We start from the raw sequence: 18,587 nt of genomic DNA on the forward strand, positions 1-18,587 counted from the left end.
CAGCGGGCCCATGGTGGGGGGAAGTGTCTGTGCGCTGCGGTAGCCCTAGGTTACAAGCCCCAGCTATTGAATCATCCCTATTAGAGGACCCGGGTTTTCCTGGAAGATCTCCCATCCAGGTCCTCTCTAATCTCCTTGCTACGTAGCTTCTGACCCATAACGCACGCAGCTCACAGGGCAACAAAAACTGCTTGGGAGTCATTAATGGCATATTCTGTTAATATCCCCTTGCTTCCTATCAGATTCCCTCCTCCGACCTAAACACCAATGGGATTTTATTTTGTTTCCTGTTTGTCTGAATGGCCTGGGTACAAGTTTCACAACTGGCTTGTGTATCTTTTGGAGTTTAAATAGCGCAGAGTTTGCTGGTGCCTGCTACAGCTGACTTAATTCATATTTTTGGTACCGAATATTGTCTTAGACACTCAGAGCTTATCTGCTACAGTGTTGGGAATAGAGCTGGGTGAAATTTTTGTGACACTTTATTTGCCAGCGTCCTAGAACCAGGGCTCTGGCCTCAGCGCAGAAGTCTACACAGCAGTGAAGCAGACCCCTGGCCTGAGTCCTGCGAGCCCAAGTCAGCTGGCATGGGCCAGCTGCAGTGTCTGATTGGTGTGTAGACATACCCTTAATTACCAAGTCTGTGGTGTGGTGCAGTGTCATTAACAGCAGCTGGCTTCTATTTCACCTCCCATTACTCCAGCTAATGTTGTTCATGATAGCAGAATGAAATCAATCTTGGGATAATGCACGTGGTATTGGAAAATAGGTAATCTCACAAATGCACTGTATGCTCTTGGTCGTCCCTCTTAAATTAGCAAAAACAACGAGGAGTCCTTGTGGCACCTCAGAGACTGACAAATGTATTTGTTTATTTATCTGTTAGTCTCTGAGGTGCCACAAGGACTCCTCGTTGTTTTTTCTGAGACAGACTAACAAGGCTGTTACTCTGAAAAATGGCCCACCTTGATTATCACTACAAAAGGTTTCCCCCCTCCCTCCGCTCTCCTGCTGGTAATAGCTCACCTCACCTGATCACTCTGGTTACAGTGTGTATGGTAACACCCATTGTTTCATATTCTCTATGTATATAAATCTCCCCACTGTATTTTCCACTGTATGCATCCAGTGAAGTGAGCTGTAGCTCACGAAAGCTTATGCTCAAATACATTGGTTAGTCTCTAAGGTGCCACAAGTACTCCTCTTCTTTTTACTCTGAAAACTGTCTCTTAAATTAGTTTTTCCAGCGGGAGTTCAGTACAGTGTTTGCTTCTGAATTTGTCAAATGTGTTACCCATTGTCTGGTGATAGCCGCTTTCTACTGTCATCTGTAGAGAGTTCTCTTTTATTAATGTCAGTTGAGATAATGAAAGAGGGTGGTACGGTTTTCCCTCCGTTTATTTGGCAGTTGGCTAGAATTCCTCTCTGTTCCTTCTTCTGACATTCTGTAATTATATTGACAACCGATTGCTTTAGAAATAACCTTGCAACACTATTGCAGAGGAGTAGTTGTGTAAAAACACTAGACTTACTGTTGACCACCCTACTGGTAAAGGCCCACGGGCTTTTGTAATCTGGCTCCTTTTAATACTTCTTGGAAAAACCCCTCACTGTTGCTCTTTCCATCTCGGATAGTTCAGTCCTTTTTCCTGGCATGCCCACGACTCCTGTCCGAGGTTGCAAAGTTAAACCCCATTCTGCGCCTGATTCTCCTCTCACTTGTGCTGATGTGAATCAGGAGTTAACTCTGTTGGAGTCTGGGAAGAAAGTGGTGTTTAAGGTCAAGAAGAAAATTCCTTTCTGGCCCGTTTATTCCATAATTGCTTATTCTTGTAACTTTCTCTGAAACACCTGGCACTGCCTTAGACAGGATACCAGAGATGGTTCATTGGTTTGAGCCCATGTGGCAATTCCTATGTTGCTATAAATGAGCAGAGAACCATGGTTTCTGCGTGTCAGCATCCGTACACTGCAGTTTGCTTTCTGACATAACACAGTTGCCTCCTTTTTAAATTTTGACCTATTTTGTTGTATGAAGGGCTTTTGGCCAGTAGTGTGCACTGATGCAAAGTGAAGCACGGGCTAAATCTTGTCCCTTCCCCCTTCGAACTAGCGCAAGGAGTGCAGAGGGCTTAGGGGATGTTGTGTCCTGGAGGACATCTTGCCATCCCTCTGTGCACAACATGATATAGGGAATCCTGCCTACCTATGCAAGAAAGCACGGGCCTCTGTGCCCTGAGGGGTACGTCTACTCTGCACACGCTTTATGGCGGCGTGTAGAATGCATACACTGCGTGCCACCCTGGCATGGCTATAAACAGCGGTGTAGACAGTGAGGCACTTCTTAGGCGAGTAGAGTAACGACCAGGCAAAACCTTAGGGTCTGTACCCTACATCAGAGGGTCTCAACCTTCTTCTTTCAGAGGCCTCCGCAACATGCTATAAAAACTCCACCGCCCACCTGTGCCACAGTAGCTGGCTTTCTGCATATAAAAGCCAGGGCTGGCGTTAGGGGGCAGCAAGCAGGGCAATGGCCTGGGGCCCCATGCCACAGGGGCCCCCACGAAGCTACATTGCTCAGGCTTTGGCTTCAGCCCCGGGTGGTGAGGCTCAGGGGCCTGGGCTTCAGCCCCATGCGATGGGGCTTCGGCTTTCTGCCCTGGGCCCCAGCGAGTCTAATGCTGGCCCTGCTTGGAGCCCCCCTGAAACCTGCACGAGGCCCCTAGGGGCCCCCGGACCCCTGGTTGAGAACCACTGCCCTGCATGGCTCTCCACACGCCCACGCGGTTCCTCCCATGTCTACCCTGCTATTTTTCGTAGTGTAGGGTCCTTGCTGCAGGGAAAGGCTCCGGTAGGGGGGAAAGGCTCTGGCAGCTCACCCTTGCCAGAGCCTTTCAGAGATTCTAGGGCCAGAAGGGACCATTGTGATCATCTTGTCTGACCTCCTGTATATCACAGGCCACAGAACTTCACCCAAACAATTCCTAGAGCACAGCTTTTAGCAATACATCCAGTCTTGGTCTGGTGAAAGAGAATAAGGAATTGTTATTTACCCCTGCACGTAACACAGTAACCAGGGGGCACTCAATGAAATTAATAGGCAGCAGGTTTAAAATGAACACAAAGAAGTACTTCTTCACACAGCGCACAGTTAACCTGTGGAACTCATTGCCAAGAGATGTTGTGAAAGCCAAAAGTATAACTGGGTTACAAAAAGAACTAGATAAGTTCATGGAGGATAGGTCCACCAATGGCTAGTAGTCATGATAGTCAGGGGCACAACTCCATGTTCCACATGTCCCTAAGCCTCCAACTGCCAGAAGCTGGGACTGGACAACAGGGGATGAATCACTTGAAATTTTCTGTTCATGCCCTCTGAAGCACCTGGCATTGGCCACTGTCGGAAGACAGGATACTGGGCTAGATGGACACAGTATGGCTGTTCTTATGTTCTTACATTGATTTAAAAATGGTCTGGGATGCAGAATCCACCACAACCCTTGGTAAATTGTTCCAATGGTTAATTAATCTCACTCTGAAAAATTCTTGCCTTATTTCCAGTCTGAATTTGTCTAGCTTCATCTTCCAGTCTTCGGATAATGTTACACCTCTCTCTGCTAGACTGAAGAGACAGTTATTAAATATTCATTCCCCATGTAGGTACTTATAGCCTGGAATCAAGTCACTCCTAAACTTTCTTTTTGTTAAGCTAAATAAATGGAGCTATAAGGCAGGCTTTCTATTCCTTTAATCATTCGTGAGGCAATTCTCTGAACCCTCCCTAATTTATCAACATCCTTCTTGAATTGTGCACCCCAGAATTTGACACGGGATTCCAGCCGTGGTCACACCAGTGCCAAATACAGAGGCAAAATAATCTCTCTACTCCCCGAGATTCCCCTGTTTCTGCATCCCAGGATCGCATTAGCTCTTTGGGACACAGCGTCTGTGACAAAGTCAGACCCGACAGTTCTGGAAGGGTGGTTGAAGGCTTGTACATCGGCCTTAGAATGGTTAAAACTCTCTTTCCTATAAGCCCTCAAGTTAATTATGGATTCCTGGGACTACCTGTGACCTTTAAAAACCTCTTCCAGTAAGAAAAATGGAAGGAGGAATGTGAAGCAAGCAGCAGAAGGGTGGTGTGCAGTGAAGGGGAAAGGCTTTCTCCTAGGTAAGGAGCTGTTTTTCCCCGACAAGAGGAAATCTTGTGTTTATTTTTGTTTGTGGAGGGGGGGCCTTGGTTCCCAGCATAGCTGGGCCTGGAGTGGATTAGAAAGATTGGCTGGCAATTGGTAGCAGTGCCCAGAAACTGGCTGCTTCTCTGACCACACAGAATACCTGCTGCTGCCCCAAGCACCCGTGGTTTCCCGGTTCCTGGAAGGGAAAGCAGCTTTATTCATTCCCTGTATAAACCCAGCGTTTATACCTGACTGAAGGGGGGGACGCTGGGCAGGAGCCTTGTCCTTCTGGCCAGTGCAATGTGTGGTCTTCACAGCAAAGAGAAACTGAAGGTAAGAAGAAAATTAGGGATGGAGGGGGAGTAGAAAGGGAGGGTGGTTTTGTGGCTAAGGCAGTGGATCAGGAGACCTGGGTGCAGTTCCCATCTCGGCTACAGACTCCTTGTGTGACCTCGAGAAAGTCACTTAGTTGCTCCGTGCCTCAGTTTTCCCTCTGTAAAATGAAAATAACACTTCATTTCTTACCCTCCCCCCCCACGTTGTCTGCCTTAACTGTTCATTCTTTAGGGCACGGACTATGTTGTACTAGCAGACTTGAGCCCAATCTTGGCTGGGGCCTCCAAGAGCTGCTGTGACAAACCATACCACTCCTGGCACATCCGCCCTCCGCACGGAGGCGGTGGAAGGTGGAAGAATCTAACCAAAAGGGAGGGGGCAGGGAGAGATGAAAACAAGGAGGAAAGAGATGGGCAAAAATATAAAGTGTGAGGGAGAATTATAGAATCATAGAATATCAGGGTTGGAAAGGACCTCAAGAGGTCATTTAGTCCAACCCCCTGCTCAAAGCAGGACCAATCCCCAACTAAATCATCCCAGCCAGGGCTTTGTCAAGCCTGACCTTAAAAACTTCTAGGGAAGGAGATTCCACCACCTCCCTAGGTAACACATTCCAGTGTTTCACCACCCTCATAGTAAAAAAGTTTTTCCTAATATCCAACCTAAATCTCCCCCACTGCAACTTGAGACCATTACTCCTTGTTCTGTCATCTGCTACCACTGAGAATCGTCTAGATCCATCCTCTTTGGAACCCCCTTTCAGGCAGTTGAAAACAGCTATCAAATCCCCCCTCATTCTTCTCTTCTGTAGACTAAACAATCCCAGTTCCCTCAGCCTCTCCTCATAAGTCATGTGTTCCAGTCCCCTAATCATTTTTGTTGCCCTTCGCTGGACTCTCTCCAATTTATCCACATCCTTCTTGTAGTGTGCAGCCCAAAACTGGACACAGTACTCCAGATGAGGCCTCACCAATGTCGAATAGAGGAGAATGATCATGTCCCTCGATCTGCTGGCAATGCCCCTACTTATACATCCCAAAATGCCATTGGCCTTCTTGGCAACAAGGGCACACTGTTGACTTATATCCAGCTTCTTGTCCACTGTAACCCCTAGGTCCTTTTCTGCCGAACTGCTGCCTAGCCATTCGGTCCCTAGTCTGAAGCGGTGCATGGGATTCTTCCATCCTAAGTGCAGGACTTTGCACTTGTCCTTGTGAGTGTGTCTTGGGGTAGCGGGTGTGACGAAGTGGGACTGTTCTTAATGTTTCCTCTGAATAGTGTGGGGGTGCCTCAGTTTCCCCTAGGCAGTTCTTAAGTATCTAGGGGGTGGAGTAAGGGTGTATGATCATTGCAGAGCCCTAGAGGGCAGGTGTGTGCAGGGATCTGGACACAGAGAATGGCCGACACCCTGTTTCCTGGCAACTGATGGCCTGGGCCCTTCCCCCCCTGCAAGGTGAGAGCTGAAGGGTTGGAGAACAAAGGAATCAGGTGACCACCTGGCCCGGGAAAGGAACAAAGCCCAGAGGAGGAGGGGCTGGAGGGGGTTTTCAGTTTGGGGCTGGCTGGGACATGGAGTGAAGTGCAGACCTGGTTGTCTGGCTCACTGCCCCCCAGAATGGACCCAGCAGAGGGGTCCCGTTCTCTGCACCTGCAAGCTCTGTTTTAGACCATGTTCCTGTCGTCTAATAAACCTTCTGTTTTACTGGCTGGCTGAGAGTCACGTCTGACTGCGAAGTTGGGGTGCCGGACCCTCTGGCTTCCCCAGGAGCCCCGCCTGAGCGGACTCGCTGGGGGAAGCGCACGGAGGGGCAGAGGATGCTGAATGCTCCGAGGTCAGGCCCAGGAAGGTGGAAGCTGTGTGAGCTGTGTGTCCTGAAGACAGGCTGCTCAGAGAAAGGCGACTGCCCCAGAGTCCTGACTGGCTTCATGGGGAGCAGTTCCAGAGCATCGCCCAGGGACTCCGTGTCAACTGGTGGCAGCGGTGGGATGTACTGCACCCCGTGGATGGCGCTTCCTGCAGTAAGTGACTGGGGAGCAGTAACACGAAGGGGGATTGCCGAGGACCAGGCCTGCTGAAGGCTCAGAGAGGAGCGGTTTCGGGGGGCGGTTAACCCCTGGGAGTGTGTGACCAGCGAGAAGGACTGTGCAGTAATGGGGTCCCCCTGGGGACTGCAGTGAGCAGTCTCAGGGGCGGAGGAGCCTGCAGCTTGGCCCGGGGAGAGAGAAGGACTTTTGCAGTAACAGGGTTCCCCTGGGGATTGCAGCAAGCAGTCCAAGGGGCGGAGGAGTCTGCAGCTCGACCCTGGCAAAGAGGTGGTGACCTCGAGAAGGGCTGGCACACTAGGGGTTCTCCCTGGAAACCGTGGGGAGCTGAGAACACACGGGCCTGTGAGTCCACAACAACTTGGGAGGAGCGGAGTGATGGCCTGTCCCCGTCTCCTTAAGAAGGACATTGTAACCCTGTGCAAAAAGAGAGGGTTGAGCGTTGGAAAGTTCACCAAAGCAGAGTTAATCGTGCAGCTGGAGGAGGATGACTGCTCTAAGGAACAGATTCCTGACCCCAAATGGGGCTATAGCAGGATCTGGGAGCAGCTGGAGCGGGAGCCAGGCATCGCCAAGACTCCTGTCCCCGACCAGACGGGGGTCTTCACGATCGGGTTCCCCATCGGGGGATCGAGACGGACGGGATTGGAGCGGAGTCTGAGAGAGCAAGAGGACCGTGGGAGACAGCGAGAGCCCGAGAAAGAGCTGCAGAAGCAGCAGCAGCATGAACTGGCGGTGGGGGAGTGGAGAGGCCTAGGGGACCTCCCCGGGGTGAGTGGGGATAGATCCCGGGGGGCCAGTTCCGCAGGGAACCTTGAGACTAAATTGCTGCCCCTAGTTAAGGGGGGGGGGGGTGTGGATGCCACCTCACTGCCTTTGAGCAGGCTGGAGATCTGAACCAGGGGGACCCTGCGGAAAACCCCGGTGTCTAGCTCCCTTGCTCGGTCCCAAGGCCACAGACTCCATCAGCCAGATGGGTGGGGAGGTGGACAGGCTCCCACTCCTGACCCCAACCTATATGTCTGTGTGGAGTTCCCTGGGGTCGGGCCCCTCGGACTCCCAGTGGGAGCAGAAGGTGATGGTGAATGGGGAGACATTCCTGGGGTGGCGAGATCCTGGGACAGAGAGAACTGGTGTCAGACCCTGGGTGGTGCAGCCTCAGAGGCTGAGGGCCTGTGTGAGCTGGGTGAGGGTCCCAGGGACGAAGCCCCTCGCCCTGCCTATGGCCCAGATCCCTGTGCAGACCCAGGAGGGGTTGGGCTGGCTGGCCGTTGGGGTGCCCCAGGACACCAGCTGCGAGACCCTGTTGTGGGGTGACTGTGTCTCTTTGGGACAGGATCCAGGCCCTGCTCCTGTAACTGCCAGGGGTTTGAATTTGAATCCAGGGAACCAATCGGTGGAGAGGGAAATGGTCAGTGAAAATGCAGATGACCTGGCTGGCAGCAGGGAGGAGCCGCTAGGCTCAGGCTACCTGCCTGCCTGTAACCAGACCCCTGGGACTCGGTGGGACAGAGAGATGCTCCCTGCCCCCTTGCACACCAGACTGGGGACTCTCGCTGGCTCTGATGCAGTGAGGAAAGCAGTGGCCTGCCCCCACTGGGACAGCAAGGGCAGTGCTGAGCACAGTGGGAGCTGAGACCCCAGCTGAGTGGGGGGAGACACAGGCAGGGCAGGGGATCTGTGGGGAGTGGCAAGGTGCTTGGTAAGGGAAGTTTGGATGAGCCTAGGCAGCCTTGTGAGCTGATGGCTGTGTCTAGTCAGCAGGGTGGGAAGGCGAGGAGAGTGGAAGAGGAGTGTCCCTGGACCTTACCTGTTAGCTGGGTGGAGAATTGGGACAGTGAAGGAAATGGGTCTCTGTCTGTCAGGGGTATTGACTTGCCTATGGAGGGAGCTACCCTGATCTCCAAGCAGTTGTCTGTGACCAGCCTTGTGTGCTGGGACAAGGGGAAAGAGATCCCAAGCTGTGTGTCTGGTAAAGGAGAAAGTGTGTCCGGCTCTTCTTGGTCTGTGGAGCAGACAGAAGGGGCCTTTCAGCCTGTGATGGTTGAGGGTCATGCAGTTGTCTCAGAGCTGGTTCTGGACTCAGCTAAAGCCCAGGAAGGGAAGGGTCCTAAGTTTCTGTCTGCTCGGGAGAATGGCCCTGTAACTAGGTCGCATCCAGTTAGGGTCTATGTAAAATCCCAGAGCCCAGACAATTCTGGTGCTTGTATTTTGCCTGTTGCTCCTGTGTTGTTGGAAAGGGTGGAGCAACTCTGTCTAATCAGGGTGAGATCCTAGCCAGGGCACAAGGAGAGCATGAAGGTGTGTGATTGTGTTACCTACTGAGGGTGTGGAAACCTGTAGCAAGGAGGAAAAGATTCCTGAACTTGTGTGTGGCAAAGGGAAGGAGAATGCTTCTAACCTTTTATCTAGGAAGTCTGTAAGTTTGCCTGAAAGGGGATTGTGTAGGAATCCGCCTGATGGGCCAGAGGTGATTCTGGATGTAAGGGAGACCCAGAAAGAGTCTGTTGTTGCTCAGGAAAGTGCTCCCCTAGAGCAAGCCCTAGGTAAAGAGGGTAAGAGCAGAATTTCTGGGAGGGGTGAATTGTTGCATAGAAAAGCCCTTGGGAAAGGAATCCTCATGGAGTCTTTGCAAGCAGTTTACTGCAACTGAAGGGTGTGAAAGTGATTTAATCAAGAAAGTTTCAGTTCCTAACAGCCAGAAATTTTCTGTTGTGAATGGATCCACTGACTTTGCTGTTGAAAGATCCAGTGTGGATAGCTTTGAGAAGGTCTCAGATGGAGTGAAAGCTGTTAAGAAAGGTATACCGTCCTATAACCAAGTGGCTGTGTTTGGCCAGCTTGTTGGGGAGACAAGGTTGTTGAGAAAGGTATGTCTCCATGCTAGTTCTGTAAGTGAACAGTATGTGGCCCAGGTCAAGATGGTGGCCCTTAACCAAGAGAGCCCGAATTGCAGCCCTCCAGACTGGAGCTCTGGGAGAAAACCCAATCCCAGTTTGACCCCCTGGGTTTTTGGGGTGGCCAAAGGGCATGGGCTGCAGAAACCTTCCCACATGCAGCCTGCTAGTGCTATCGACCACCCCCGACCTAAGGGAGGGCGTGAAACTGGAAGGGCCTGGTGTAACTCCTACCAAGGAATGGGAGAGATGCTGGGGCATCCATGGGAACGTTGGTGGCTTCGAACTTCCCCAGGTCACCGGGTAAAGTGACCCCGCTCAGTTCGATCTTGAAGGAGGGAGAGATGTGACGAAGTGGGACTGTTCTTAATGTTTCCTCTGAATAGTGTGGGGGTGCCTCAGTTTCCCCTAGGCAGTTCTTAAGTATCTAGGGGGTGGAGTAAGGGTGTATGATCATTGCAGAGCCCTAGAGGGCAGGTGTGTGCAGGGATCTGGACACAGAGAATGGCCGACACCCTGTTTCCTGGCAACTGATGGCCTGGGCCCTTCCCCCCCTGCAAGGTGAGAGCTGAAGGGTTGGAGAACAAAGGAATCAGGTGACCACCTGGCCCGGGAAAGGAACAAAGCCCAGAGGAGGAGGGGCTGGAGGGGGTTTTCAGTTTGGGGCTGGCTGGGACATGGAGTGAAGTGCAGACCTGGTTGTCTGGCTCACTGCCCCCCAGAATGGACCCAGCAGAGGGGTCCCGTTCTCTGCACCTGCAAGCTCTGTTTTAGACCATGTTCCTGTCGTCTAATAAACCTTCTGTTTTACTGGCTGGCTGAGAGTCACGTCTGACTGCGAAGTTGGGGTGCCGGACCCTCTGGCTTCCCCAGGAGCCCCGCCTGAGCGGACTCGCTGGGGGAAGCGCACGGAGGGGCAGAGGATGCTGAATGCTCCGAGGTCAGGCCCAGGAAGGTGGAAGCTGTGTGAGCTGTGTGTCCTGAAGACAGGCTGCTCAGAGAAAGGCGACTGCCCCAGAGTCCTGACTGGCTTCATGGGGAGCAGTTCCAGAGCATCGCCCAGGGACTCCGTGACAGCGGGAAATTTCACCTCCTACCAGACACAAATAAACCTATCCCCGCTTTGTGGTCACTGTTGAGTGTTCCCACGGGAATAGCTCCATCGACGGCGGTTCGGGCTGATGGTCTGTCGTGGAGGCGAAGAAAGTCCTGGATAGCGTCACTTTCCTGTTTGTCCATTAATTAATTTTTTTTTTGGCATCCGTGACTCACTCCGCAGCGGCAGCTCCTGCAGCTCCTTTCCTGCGGGGCTGGGTCCAGCAGCCCTCTCCAGGTGTGGTGACCAGGTTTGGCCCAGCTGCCCCTCCGTCCTGACCACGCAGGAGGGAGGCCAGCCAAACCTGCCAGCGCTGCAATCCAGTACACCAGGTTACAAGGCCTGGAGTGAGCTGCTGCCCAGGCGGAGTGAGGGATGGGCTCGCTTCAATGGCGTTGCTCCTCGTTTACACCTCGGCAAGTGTGAGGGGAATGAGGCCCTAGGTGTGTGTAATGAAAATGCCGCCACCGAACGGGTAACCGAACGTTGTAACAGCTCAGTATTCAAATACCCCGTGTGCCTTCCCACCTGCAGTATTTCTCCTAGAGCCTCAGCCTGAGGGTCCCAAACCACAGCAGGCGGCTCTTCAAGGTGGTGCCTGTGGCCCTTGGCAGCACATAATAGTAAAAAGCGGTGTGATTTCATTATTAACCAACCAGGAGGCTTTTCCTTTGTTGTTAACCAACTGTAGTTGGTCTAATAATAATCCTTGGTCAGTCCTTTTGCTGTGAGACTAATATATAAACTAAGTGTTTCCCCGTCATCCTCTTTAAATAGGAATATAGCGCGCTATAATGGAGTCACAAACCTGTGGCTCTTTTGGGTAATGTTGCTCGGTAATTTGGCTCCTGAGGTCTGAGTAGCTCTGCTCTAGGGGAACAGAGGAGGAGAGTGAGCTGTTCTGAATGGCACCTCTTGTGTTGTTGCATAACACTAAAATGTGTTTCCTTCCCTTTTTTTGGTAGCAAGGGAGATTGGCTGTAAAGGGGCAGGTCATGGGTAAGCCCCTGCAAGGAGAGGAGCAGAGAAAATGAAGCGCATCTTTACAAGGGGTGCGGTGCTCCCTGTTCGACACCGGCTGCCTTAAGCAGGGCCCTGCAGATGGTGAGGGAGGTCCTGTGTCTGTAACACGTTTGCTCCCAAATGCAGGCGTGCATCGCGGCGCTGCCCTGAATTAATGCTGGGGTGGTAGTTATCTGTCTAGCCTCATCACTGTAACATCTGAGCGCATCACCATCATTAACAGCATGATCATCACAGCACTCCAGCAAGGCAGGGCAGTGTCCTCCTTGCTTTACAGGTGGGGAACTGAGGCAGGGCTAGATTAATTGACTTGCCGTGGAACCCTGGCTTCCCAAGGGCTAGGCCAGCACCTTGTCCACTGGACCACCCTCCAGCACAGCCCCTCCTTACTGCTCCTCTTCAGTGTGGCAGTCCCATGGACTTGTTACAGGCAGATGGACTGGGCTCATGGCAGCTTGCACGTGCTAAGAACGCCTCTCAATCGCAGCAAGGGCAAGGGGGTCAATAGAGGCAGTAGGATGCCTGGCTTCTTGTAATGATACATCTCAGCCTCTTGAATGTGCAGCTTTGGGGACGGGTCTAACAGTCCCTCTCTGTAGTTCACTTCCCTGCCAGCTGACTGCTTCACCAATCCCAGTGCCCATCCCTCTGCTCCGCTCCTGATACACCCATCCCTTTGTGTGCTCTGCTCCCAAGCCAGCTCTGTGGGCCACACATCCCGCTTGACAGCTGTTGTATTTGCAGAGGATGTATTTATAGGAGGGGACGGGTCACTGTGTACTCACGCTGTCTCTTTTCTTTCTCTTCCTGTGCAAGGGGGGAGCTGGGGACGGGGGTGGAGTTCTCTCATGCCCTGTGTTGCTGATGCAGAATGCAGCAGGGAGCTACTCCCCGTATGGTCATTTGGGGAGGGATTGCTAGGGGTATTATAAACCTGGCCGGCATTTGGTTGTTTAGGATGCAGATGACACCACGTATTGGGAGGGACCTGCGGGTGGGGCAAGCCCTGGCTGCCACATCTGGGTCACTCTCATCCTCCTGGACTGAATTAATAGCTGCGCATGCAGGTCACCCCTAGTCCCCCATCAGCCCTTGGTACTTGGCTTTGTTCAGTTGCTCTCCCAGTCTGGTGTTCTCCTAGTCGAAGTGCCAGGTGATAAACCCGTTATGTGCATTGAGTTTCTGAGCTGGAGTATTACCCTTAGAAAGGGTGGGGACTAGAGCATGACATCTCCTCACCGGGACCTTCCATTGGCTAATAGCACAGTCAGGTGACTCACGGGTCACGTTTCCCGTCCCCTTCACGTGACACAAAGGAGAGGCATGGAGGAGAGCTGGGATGTAAAGAGAACGCGAGTGACATACAGCCCACTGAAAATGACCATTTATTGTACTGAGACTCGAAGGGACAGGATCGAGGCAGACGCACAGCTCAGACACAGTAGTTGCTGTGGGGATGTTTGTGCCTTTCTCCCTGTTCTGCCTTAGAATCTCATTCGTCCCCCAAGTGTGATGCGGGAGTGGCGGAGAACACGGCCGAGCTGCTTCCTCACTTTTTTGAAAAATCTTCCAAACCTGGACCGCCGGACACGAGTAGGCTAGAGAGAGAGAAGCACATTCGTAAGGGGTTCCAGGGAGACAGGGAGCCACTCTACCTGATGCTCAGAGAATTCCACTCCTCTGTCTGGCACTTATGATCTAGGGGGGAGGGAATGTCGTTAGGTGTCGCTGGGTTCTCCTTTAAGAACAGCACCGGCCCATCCCTACTTGCTTTGCACTGCCCTAAGAGGGAGCTCTTGAGTTTCAAGGGCGATTTTTCACCCCGATCCTGGGGCCAGGAAGAGCTGGGGGCCCGGAGGAGATGATACTTGCACACCGGGATATGAGGGGAAAATCCTGCCATTGCACTCACACCTTTGGGGAACAGAGCAACCTTAGCGCGCAGGCCAGATCCTCAGCTGGTGTAAATCGTGGCAGCTCTGTTGAGTTCCGTAGAGTTTTGCCCCTTCATGCCAGCTGAGGTCTGACTCTGCGTATGACTCCTGCCCTCTTGACTGGGAGAGGGCAATGTGTTATGTGCACTATAAGGGATGGGGAGTGTCAGGGCTGATGTTCTGGAGAAGAACTTTCATAGTGGCCCAAAGGTAAAGATCCAGACACTGCAGCTGCTCCCCACCTCTCTGTGAAGGGCCCTGCTAGGTGGCGAGGGAAGAACCTTGCTGGAGCTGTTGAGTGAGAATGGGGACATCCCCTGCTGTAATCGGGGTCTTCATCCCATAATGTTCCCAAAGTCACTAGCCCATCAGGCTCACCTAGAAGCAGGTGGCCTAGAGGGACCCAAGTCCCCCCCTTTCCTGCCCACCTCAGTCCCATGTGAACTCCATAGATCCTAGCATGGCACCTTTCTTTGGTGCATGTGGATCTGTTTGTCCGATGGGAGTATGCCCCGAGCTGATGCCGTGTGGAATCCCTGGCCAGGAACCCAGGTGGATAAGGCTGCCTTGACTCTGCCAGGCCCCTACGATGGCCATGCAGGTCCCTCAGCAGATCACCTGAGTGTAAACCTTCCTTACCTCCTCAGCCACTGTGTCACAGGTGATCAGGATGGTGGCCAGCTGCTGCTCAGGGAAGATGTAACCTGAACAGTCTCTCACCAGCTGCCAGGGAGTAAAGGTGATAAGAGCTCAGAAAAGGCAGGGAAGAGGTCAAGGGTCAGTTTATTAATCTCTGCAGCCCTGGCGTTGGGAGCAGACCTTGCGCCTCGGGGTGGGTCTGCTGAGGTATAGACTGATCTCCCTGGGGCAGGGACCACCCCACCCCCCTCTGAAATGTCTGGAAATCAGCCAGCACATGGTGGCCAGCCGTCTCCTGTAGGGGAGTGTGCCTTGACTGTAGCACATGCCAGGAAGTGGAACTAGCTCCACAGAGTTCAGATAGTTTGGTCTCTGAGAAGCTGCAGCAAAGTTCTGTTTGTTGGTACCTCCTGGGCTGTGTCCCTGTTAGCTGTCTCCTGGTCTGGTGCTTAACTAGGGACGTTACAACATGGGCATGATAACTCTGCTGAAAGGTGCTCATGGCTCCTCATCCCAGGGGTCTTGCATGCAAAAGTGCTCAGGGAACCAACAGCAGGAGTAACCCAGGCTCTTGAGGTGCAAAACAGCTGGATTGACTGCAGAGAGTGGGTGGCTGACAACCAGAGCAGCCCATGCGGCCAAAGGAAGGGCATGGAGCTACAACCAGGGGGGTTTGCTAACTTCCAAACGCAGGGCCTGGAACAGTGCTGGAACTGGAACAGGGCCTGGAACAGTGTTAAGCGGTTGCGGGGAGCCCGGGAGACTAGGCGAGAAGCCAGAGCAAACAGGCTACCGCTGCCCGGGACGGGGCAGCTGCCCTATCTGATCTGACATTTCTGCCGCAAGGAGTGGCCTCCATGCGGTTTTGTTCCTACTGCTGTTTAGGGGCCCAGGAACTTGGGTATGTTTTGTAAACAGAGTAGAAAATAGCCAGCCTCTGCAGCCCCGATTTCTCACCCAAACCACCCAGCAAGGCCCTGACTGCTTGGCTGAAGGAGCAACAAGAGCGATCATGCAGCTCCCACCAGCCTGCTCTGTGGCTGGATAAGGGGAGCTGCTCACACTCACGGGGCTAGGGGCCATCTGCAGGGGGAGTGTTCTACCACAGAGGAGCAGAAATAACTCTGTCACCCCTTTCCCTCTCCAGCATGTCCAGCACATTCTGGCCAGCTCCAGACCACTGCTTCATTAGGCTTTCCCCCTCTTTAACCCCTTTTTTTCCCTCTGAAAAGCACCATTCCCTTCTCTCTGATTTCGTCTCTCTTCAGTTCACTCCATGCTCTTGCTTCTGCTGTCTCTGCCCCCTTCTGCTACCGTGTTCTCTGTCTCTTGGCCTCGTGTTTCCCACGTGGTCCATTGTCTCTGCCCCCATCTGGAATAAATCTTGGTATAGCTACAGCCCTCTACTTTTAGGAAGGAATGTGAATATTAGTATCCCCACGTCACAGATGGAGAAACTGAGGCACGGTGTTTTTGAGGGACTTGGCCAAGGCCGCGGAGTGGGTCAGTGGCTGATCAGAGGAGTTTCTTGCTCTCAGTTCTAACCTTAGCTCACTAGATCATATTGTTTTTCCTGCTGCTGAGCTGTTGTCCCCACCTGTGGGCACAAAGAGACCGGGCAGCAGGCCGAGTATCACTGGTTGCAATCGAGTAACAGCTCCTTACAACTTTCTGCTCTGCAAGTGCGTCCCCTCTCTGTGCCTCAGTTTACCCACCTGCAAATGAGGATTATAATACTGACCTGCCTCGCAGGGAAATTACTAGATTTTGAGGCCACAATGTGATCATCTAATCTGACCTCTTGCAGGCTAGAGAATTTCACCCAGTGATCGCTGCATCAGACCCAGTAACCCAGGGTTAAACTAAAGCAGACCTTTGAGAAAGAGACATCTAGTTTTGATATAAAGACACCAAGTGCTGGAGGGCCCACCGCTTGGGAAGTGGTTCCAATGGTTAATTGCCCTCATCATTAGGAATAATTCATTAATATCTGTGAACTGATTTGGCAGCTCTGGATGGGGAAAATGCAACATATTATATGTTGAATCTGTTAGACTTCAATATAGTATGTGTAACATAGTGCATTTAACAGTCTGTCATGTTATATTTGCTACTTATCAGAAACATTACTCTATAGATAGGTGCCATTTGGATAAGTTAATGTTACTCTGAAAATTGTCACTCTCCCCCCCAGCCCCACATAAAATGTCAACAGAAATTTTTTCATGTACTGCACTGACCAATCCATTGGAAAGTACCATTCTGTGTTATTTGTACCTGGAGTGAGTGCATGGGCTTTGGGTGGGGGACCTCGCTGAGATAATGTTCCTTATATAAGGTCTGAAGAACCTTGACTGAGCTGATCGGTGATCTGCAGAATTTTTTAAATCAGATTGAAGCAATGAATTCATAGGGAAGCAGCTTGGCCGAGTGGACAGGGCACTGGGCTGGGAATCAGGAGACCAGGACTTTATTCCTGGCACTGCTGCATGAACTTGGACAAGTCAAGTCACTTCGTGTGTTTCACCTCCCGCTCTTTGCTTAGACCGTAAGTTCTTTGGAGCAGGGACAGATTCTCACTGTGTGTATGTGTACAGTGCCTAGCACAACGCAGCCCTGCTGTTGGTTGGGGTTTCTAAATTCAAACGTAATGTAAATAGTAATAAACATGCACAATTTTCCATATAGCATGTGATCCCTTACCCCATCCTCTTTGAAGTCACACTGCTCCGTGACAGCTTTCTCCGACACTGGACACACAGTCTCTTTAATGAGGAAGTTCAGCTCTTGAGTGCTTTGAGAATTTTCATCCTAAGATATTAAATGAAAAGACAGATATCTATGATATAAAAGAACAAAACAAAGTCTTTTGGGGGAGCAGCAATGTTCCAGACCCCACTGTTGTGCTTGTCCAGCAGCTGCAATTCACCAGCAGGATGGGCTTGATCCCAAGGCCCCTGAAGTCACTGGGAGTCTGTTGATTTCCTTGGGCTTTGGATCAGGCCTGATGTCCAGTAGCTCAGCACCAGCCTTCAGCCACTCAACAGAAACTACAACCTGGTGTCAGCACTTTTTTTCTAGTGAGTTTGAAACAACAGGGCCTGATCTTGCATGTGTGGAAATCAGTAGTAGCCAAGGGCTTTTGTCTGCACCTTGCTGGAGGTGCGTAATGCCCAAGAAGATGATTGGACCCCTGTTTGAGTTGGCCTGAGTATGCAGAAGCCCAGAGTGGTCCATGATTTCAGTCAGCAGCTAATACACATCTGGGCTCCGAAGTAATTCATTAGAATTTAAGGCCAAAAGGGACCATTTGATCATCTAGTCTGACCTCCTGATTATTCCCTGGGTACTTACCCATCCAGGCTGAGGATCTGCCTCTAGGAGCCGGAAGAGAGAGTCTCCAGGTGCCTTCTGGTTGTAGAGGTCAACAGCATGGGAAACTGCCACTTCGTAGCTCCGTGTCTGTGGAAGAGGTGATGTGGTGGTTGCTACGGCCACCCCGAGCATCATTAGGACTCCCCAGCCTCTCTCCATCCTTGGTCCCAGGCTTTTCAGCATGAGGTGGAAATGCAGCCCTGTGGCTCCAGGGCAACCCTTTTATGCACTGCCTCCTCTGGTACCTCAGGTAAAGTGGATGGTGACTGATTGGCTACTTACTTGGGTTTTCCCAAAGGCTGCAACCTTCCCTTGCACTTACAGGAAATTGCAACTGGCCAGAGCGCTAGGGCGTGCAAAACAGGGGAGCTCAGCTAGAACAATGGGTGCAGGGGATTTGCTTTATTGCTCAAATCCTGGCTGGATTAGCACACACACATGCTGGGAGGAGGAGGGGGAAGGGAGATGCCACTGGCAGAAGAAAAGATGAAGCAATCGTCTCTTATTTCCCAAATTACAGTTCAGGGCTTCACATTCAGCAGGGTTCTCAGTAACACACAGGCCCAGGTGACAGACTCAGGATATTTTTACTGCTGATGCCAGCCTGGTATAACCAAGCAGAATTTACGCTTTCCTATTTACATGTGCCGTTAGGTCCAGAAGTCTCCCACTGCCTGTGAAAGGCAGCATGGCTTTTAACTGTCTGGCCTCAAACAGCACTTGAAGAGCCAGATGCTGAGCTGGTGTAAATTAGTGTAGTTCCATTGACATCAGCTGGGTGTCTGGCCCAGGACATTTGGTGCTTTTCCTGTTCAAAGCCCTTTACAAATACGAATTGGATTGAAACATAAGATGCTCTCACAAAGTGCTGGAGGAGTTCGTTTAGAGATGTGACAGGTGTAGGGTGGCCAGACAGCAAATGTGAAAAATCGGGATGGGGGTGGGGGTAATAGGAGCCTATATAAGAAAAAGACCCAAAAATTGGGACTGTCCCTATAAAATCGGGACATCATCTCACTCTAGATGGGTAGACTTCAAGGGCAGTGGTATGTGAACGTAACGCCTT

At 51.7% G+C, this 18,587-nt stretch overlaps 1 protein-coding gene across 1 annotated transcript; it reads right to left on the reverse strand.

The window, feature by feature from the left end:
- Positions 1 to 12,941: 12,941 nt before the first annotated feature.
- On the reverse strand, positions 12,942 to 17,892 carry LOC125631120 (cathelicidin-2). Its single transcript, XM_048837337.2, has 4 exons — positions 17,501 to 17,892; positions 16,850 to 16,957; positions 14,147 to 14,230; positions 12,942 to 13,171 (listed from the first exon to the last, which is right to left on the reverse strand). Exons 1-4 carry the CDS (start codon positions 17,702 to 17,704, stop codon positions 13,058 to 13,060), a joined length of 510 nt encoding a protein of 169 aa, XP_048693294.1. The 5' UTR covers positions 17,705 to 17,892; the 3' UTR covers positions 12,942 to 13,057.
- Positions 17,893 to 18,587: the final 695 nt, after the last annotated feature.

This window comes from Caretta caretta, chromosome 2 (genome assembly GCF_965140235.1).
Source record: "Caretta caretta isolate rCarCar2 chromosome 2, rCarCar1.hap1, whole genome shotgun sequence".
NCBI classification, from domain to species: domain Eukaryota; kingdom Metazoa; phylum Chordata; order Testudines; family Cheloniidae; genus Caretta; species Caretta caretta.

Excerpts from the sequence above, each read along its gene's own strand:
- LOC125631120 (XM_048837337.2), bottom strand. The coding sequence starts at position 17,704 with ATGCTGAAAAGCCTGGGACCAAGGATGGAGAGAGGCTGGGGAGTCCTA. Across the intron at positions 14,231-16,849 it reads GTGACTTCAAAGAGGATGGG|CTGGTGAGAGACTGTTCAGG; the intron begins GTAAGGGATCAC and ends ACTCCCTGGCAG. Across the intron at positions 13,172-14,146 it reads GTGACACAGTGGCTGAGGAG|CCTACTCGTGTCCGGCGGTC; the intron begins GTAAGGAAGGTT and ends CTCTCTCTCTAG.